This window comes from Podarcis vaucheri, assembly GCF_965113315.1.
Source record: "Podarcis vaucheri genome assembly, chromosome: 2".
NCBI classification, from domain to species: Eukaryota; Metazoa; Chordata; class Lepidosauria; order Squamata; family Lacertidae; genus Podarcis; species Podarcis vaucheri.
In genome coordinates this window covers 70,272,921-70,278,552 of record NC_138760.1, presented here as the reverse complement: position 1 = coordinate 70,278,552, position 5,632 = coordinate 70,272,921, and the positions used below count along the sequence as shown (strand labels likewise).

The following is a 5,632-nucleotide window of genomic DNA, read 5'->3' as shown; positions in this document are numbered from 1 at the left end:
CTGAAACAGAAAATAAATAATTATGTAGCACTTGGGCATCCCTCTCAAGCATGCTTCATTTAAAGTAAAGGTTCCCCAAATCCTGGTTGTTCACCAAAAACAAAATAGAAGATAGCTAACAAGCAGGAATTGAACTAAAGGTAACACACAATGCGGATAGCAGCTAAAGTAATGATGCAAAAGTACCATACAATTTGGGTTGGGGATAAGTACAGGAGATGAAAGATTCTCCCATACAGAGATAGAAAAGGGAGAGAAGGTAAGCAAGTGAGAATACCAGATACAATTAGCTCTAGTTGTGTCAGCTGAATACAAGGCTTTGAAGAACACCTCTCTGAGTAACAAGACTGCCCTGTGTGTTCTTTTAGGAAGGCTTTTTTGAGATTCTAAAGCAACGTTTATATAAGGCAATGGACAATATGAAGATATTAGAGGTGAAATTTAAGGAGTGACTGTGTGTGTGTGTGTGTGTGTGTGTGTGTGTGAGAGAGAGAGAGAGAGAGAGAGAGAGAGAGAGAGGAGGGGGGGATGAATGTGAGAGGTGACTGAAATGAATTGGACTGTGCCTCTCAACAGAGCTGTAATCAGTCCCCGTGCCAGTGGATGCTGCTGCTACTGTACTTCCAATTAATCTGACCAACTACTTCTAGACACAGGCTACAGAATTAAGTCGGGTTCAGGTTTGCCCTTGGGAACTGTACTTTGAACTTATGAATTCTTTGTACTATGATTTTCTACCTCACTTACCAGTTTGCAGCAAAGAGATTTTGCTGTGGCGTCTGAATTGGACAAACTACAGTTATCATAAACCACAGTTTGCCTTCAAGCCAGAATCATTAACCCATTTTTATTTCTGGTGTGGACGTGGACTATGACCAAATCCTAAGATGGTCACAATACTAAAACTGGGCAAATGGAGGGGGGTGGGAGAGCACATGGCTCCAGAGATGATTTCTTAATCAGTAAGACAGCAAAGAGATGGTTCAAGCAGTAATTTCTCCCCCTTCAGTGCAATACCACAGGGAGAGACTTAGGGTGCTGTTCAATGATGCACAATCATCTGAAGATCACAACAATGAATGCCAACTTTCATATAGGAATGAGCCATCAGAGATATCAAGTTATATGGAAGTCTGTTACCTCAAACACAATGTTTTAGTAGTGTCCGCGCATTAAGGTTGGATGAGAATTTTGTTCCATTTCAAAGAGAACCGATCTCATTCACACCTCATAGATCAATATACTGATTAAAACACAAATATCCTTCAAATTTCACACTTATTTTATAACGAGTTGTAAAATGTGTGCATTCAAATATGCATTCTGTGCTAAAGGATAGGCACAATAACTATTTGATACATAAATAGTTATAAATATAAAAATTGAGGGTTCAGAAAATGTTTATTAACTGACAAACTAACTTTTAAGCAGATTTAAATAGGTGGCTTTACTGAGATATTGCATTGTTTATGTAATTATAAAAGTTGAGATTATATTTTTTTGTACACCTGAATTTAAGGTAAACTTTTGTTTAAAAGATACATTCCCCATGGACCCCTGCAGGTCTACAAGATGCATCCATTACAAGTGTCTAGTAGAAAACTACAAGAAACAGTTACTTCTACTTACATCCACTCGGAAGTCTTCAAGGCGTCGGAATTTGCTGAGGTATTCTTGCAATTTGCAATCAATGTCCAAGTTTTTGGCTTTGGAATATTTTAAGAAGGCCCAAAACTTTTCAAGCCCATAAAGCTGCCCTATTAAGACAAGGAGCAAAACAGACACAAGTCAGACCCTGTCATCAAAGAAGTTTCCAAAATCTCTCATTTAGCAACAGTGGAAGGGAAAAGGAGGAAAGCTGTAACTATCAAGTTTCGGTAAAAAGCTGGAATGAATAAACAACGGCAATCTAGCCAAATGTCAGAATAGAACTCTTCTGCAACTACAAATTGCTGCACGTTAACAGTATCCAAACAGTGCTAGAAGCAGTGGTGCTGAAGGGAAAGAAGGGGGTCAAGAAATGTGCCAGTCCTTTGCTGGAAGGGAGACTTCTCTAAAAGCAAGAAGGGTGATCATGTCCCCACAAGACAGGCTGCTGTAACATGTTCAAGATCCTTTAATAAAGATTTGGATACCACGCAATGTCCTCAGAACCCCCATTATATTAGGGGTCTGGAATCACAGAAGAATGCTTTTAGCCGAAAGACAGGCTGAACGATTCAAGGCATCATTCCTCACAGATCACTGCCACCGCAATGGCACAGAAGGAAGCCCCTGGAATACCAGCCAGTCAGACCCCCCACTTACCAGCTTCATAATCTTTTATAGTTTCTTCTTGGAAATCCTTAAATATGTCAAGTCGGAATTTCTTCTCCAGTCCATAGCTATAATATCTGAAAAGGCACTCCAGTCCATACCTGCAAGACCATGACATCCACCTCATCAACATTTGCCTCCAACCGTACCCTTTTCCTCCCCAAGAGCCTTCCACGCTGCATTTCTCTTCCTGATTAAGTCCCGATAAATTACACATCTCATGTTTCCTGCAGAAGACAAGGGCTCCCCCATATTCACCAATTTAAGCTAGCCCACATTTCTCCTTTCCATCCTTTAATATGCAAGCCACCTTATGGTGGTGCTCTGAAGACACAAGGACCTACCTGTACCCTTCCTTTGCATCTTCCAAGGCCAACTGCTTGAACTCTTCGTACATTTTCTTGTTGAAATGATCACGAAGGAAAAACGACCAGAATCTGAAGAGCGTATTCATCTCCTGGGACTGACCAATGCCCAGTCGCTTCCGCTCTGTTCAAGGGGAAAGAGGCAAACCTCATAAGAACCAGCTTATGGTACACCCAAATTAAAACACTGCATCCTGTCCTGAAAGTGGGGATCATAAAATCCCCTGGTTCTCCATGATTCCATTGTAGTATCTCCCCTTTCAAGCAAAAAAACCACTGGTATTCTATTTATTCCTTAGCACAGGGAATGCCCGATCCTTTTCCATATTGGAGTCAAGTATATGTAGACATTCCTTTAGTCTACGTCATCATTCTGCAAGGAGCAAAGACTAGCTACCTTTGAAACTATCCTATGACTACTGGAAATAGAATGGCTTTAAAATTAAGGAGAAACTAGATTTGCAAGGCTTCAAACATCATATAATATAACCAACTCAGTCACATTCTTGTCACAGAACTGTGTAGAACACAGATGTCCTTCCTCCAGATTACTAGAGTCCATGCCTGCTGTAGATGATGCAGATGTGCTGCTCACAGATCACTAAACTTCTTCAGAAATGCTGAAAAGCAGCTAAATTCAGCACCGGACAGTGTGCTGCAAAACAGACCCAAGAATGCAAGTTTTGGATGCCATCTGATTATCTGCTCACATTCTGCTAGAGGAGCACCAGCTATTCCTGCTCTGGTGAGTCTATCATTCCCATTCAGGAAGTATACTATATCATAAACATACAGTTCTAGCATTTGCCTTACAGTCAACTCGCATCTTACGCATGGGTTACGTTCTAGGGGTAGTGGGCATAGTCAGAATAACCCCTTGATATCGCTCCTGCATAAGCAATCTTACCTTCTGGAGCCAGCATGCCAAACAGGTCATCCTCCAAGCCCCCGGCCCTTCCAGGCTGCAGGAGGCTCTCACAAGATCTTGGACAGCCACACAAGATCTCACAAGAGCCTCTCAGAGCAAGGCAGAGCGCTTAAAAGTTACTTTCACATTGGGAAACCCTGCACAAAAAGCTTTCAAGCTCCCTGCCTTCTGTGCATTTAATTTGTGTGATTTCAACTGGCAGGCTTCCAGCTGCATAAAGCTGAAATTGCATGAGTTAAGTAACGAGTTGCCTGTACTAAGAAAAATGATTGCTGTCTTCAGCACCAGCTTGACTGCTATCAAGGCCTGCATAAAAGCCAAGCATCCAGACAACTTCAAGTGTATCTATACAACTCACCATTAAGGCAGCGCCGGCGATACTTGTGGTAGACATGTTGTGTGAAGCCATTCTCCTTGAGGAGTTCATGGGAGGGGTGCTGGAACTTGGGCAACGATTGTGGAGTGCAGCCATAGCTGCCAATGGCTGGTGTGCCTTCTGAGGGGCTGGAACTGAGCAAGGAGAAAACACTTGAGTCAGAGAAGCACTCAGAAGCATTACTGAAGGATTCAGAACGCTACAGAAATGACATAAGGTTCAACTAAACTTCAGAAGGGGATTTTCTCTGACTGCAAGCATGTTTCTGAGAAAATGCTGAAAACTAAGTTAATATGAAGAAGGGGTGTGTGTGAAAAAAACAGAGAACTTTAAAAAAATAAAAAATAAATCTGTTTTCATCTCTATCTAATGCCCCCCCCCCCGCCACCTGTTTTAAAACTTCACTGAGAATTATCAACTGCCTGTCTTTGTAGTACCTTATGGATGCAGTTCGAGGTCTATGCTCCCGGGAATCCATCACCCAACCAACATGACATTCCATTGGAGGATTTGAACTGTGCCGTGTCTTCCTCTTCCGGGGCGTCTGTAAGAAGCAAGGGCTCAGTTGACATAATGGAGACTGGTATTTCTTACGGTCTCCAAGTCAAGAAGAATCACAAATACACTGAGCATAATCACATGCATTTGGCACAGGCAAAGCTTTTGCTATGCAAGACTTACCTTGGCATCTATCAACCTGCCTTCCTTAACCACTGGGTAAAAACGGGGCGTCTGTGTTGGGTCTTTCAGTTGAGGTGTGCGAGGAGTCCTGGGAGTCCTGGCATTGCGATAGTTTGGGGATTCTGGCACAGTTGTTGGCAAAGATCGGGCAATGGTTGAAGGCTCTGGCACACCAAAGAGCTTATTTGCCAGAGCATCTGTAGGAACTAAAAAACAACAACACCAAAATCTCTATAGCTTCTCCTGCATATATGTCCAACATCCACATAAACACACTTCTTTCTGACTCTTAATAACCTGCCGCAAGGGAAAATAAATTATAGTCAGGGCTTTTTCCCCAGCCGGAATTCACTGGAACTCAGTTCTGGCACCTCTCAGGTGGGCACCATTGCCATTGTAAGAGAACAAGGGAGGAAGTTCATGGTGAGTTCTGGCACCTCTTTTTCTAGAAAAATAGCACTGATTATAGTGAATAAGTTTCGGGGGGGGGGCAGGGAGTGCTTTAAAAATAAAAAATATAAGCACCACCAAAACGATGGATAAGGACTGTAAAGATAAGAAACATACTAGAGTAACTTCCTATTTGTTGTTATTTTAACCAGCATGGTCATATGAACCACTGAAATATATACATACACACACACACACACACACACACACACACACACACACACACCTCCTGTACAATATATACATAGATACAACATTAAAACACAGTATCAACCAACACACACACACACACACACAAATACAAAGAGGTTTTTATATTTCATTCCCAATTAAATCTTTACAGTCCCAATTAAATATTTACATTTATCCTCAATAAATGTTCCCTCAGTTTTGGGGCACCAACTGCAAATCTCACAACTCTGAAGTAATTCTAGTTGCTAGACTTAACACGTCCAAACTCTGGAATAACAGAGCAGATAAGAGAATATGGAAATGTAATTTAAATGGTTGGAAGTG

General features: G+C 41.7%; 1 protein-coding gene across 4 annotated transcripts in view; it reads right to left on the bottom strand.

Annotated features, from left to right (window-relative positions):
* The window catches only part of LARP1 (La ribonucleoprotein 1, translational regulator), a 68,192-nt gene that overhangs the window by 7,233 nt on the left and 55,327 nt on the right, over nt 1-5,632 (bottom strand). For all 4 annotated transcript variants that reach the window (XM_082211749.1, XM_082211750.1, XM_082211752.1 and 1 more), the window contains exons 13-18: nt 4,667-4,872; nt 4,423-4,529; nt 3,968-4,119; nt 2,661-2,805; nt 2,308-2,417; nt 1,630-1,757 (exon numbers count right to left, since the gene is read on the bottom strand). In XM_082211749.1, coding sequence (XP_082067875.1) covers nt 1,630-1,757; nt 2,308-2,417; nt 2,661-2,805; nt 3,968-4,119; nt 4,423-4,529; nt 4,667-4,872 — 848 coding nt within the window. The remainder of the gene's footprint in view (nt 1-1,629; nt 1,758-2,307; nt 2,418-2,660; nt 2,806-3,967; nt 4,120-4,422; nt 4,530-4,666; nt 4,873-5,632) is intronic.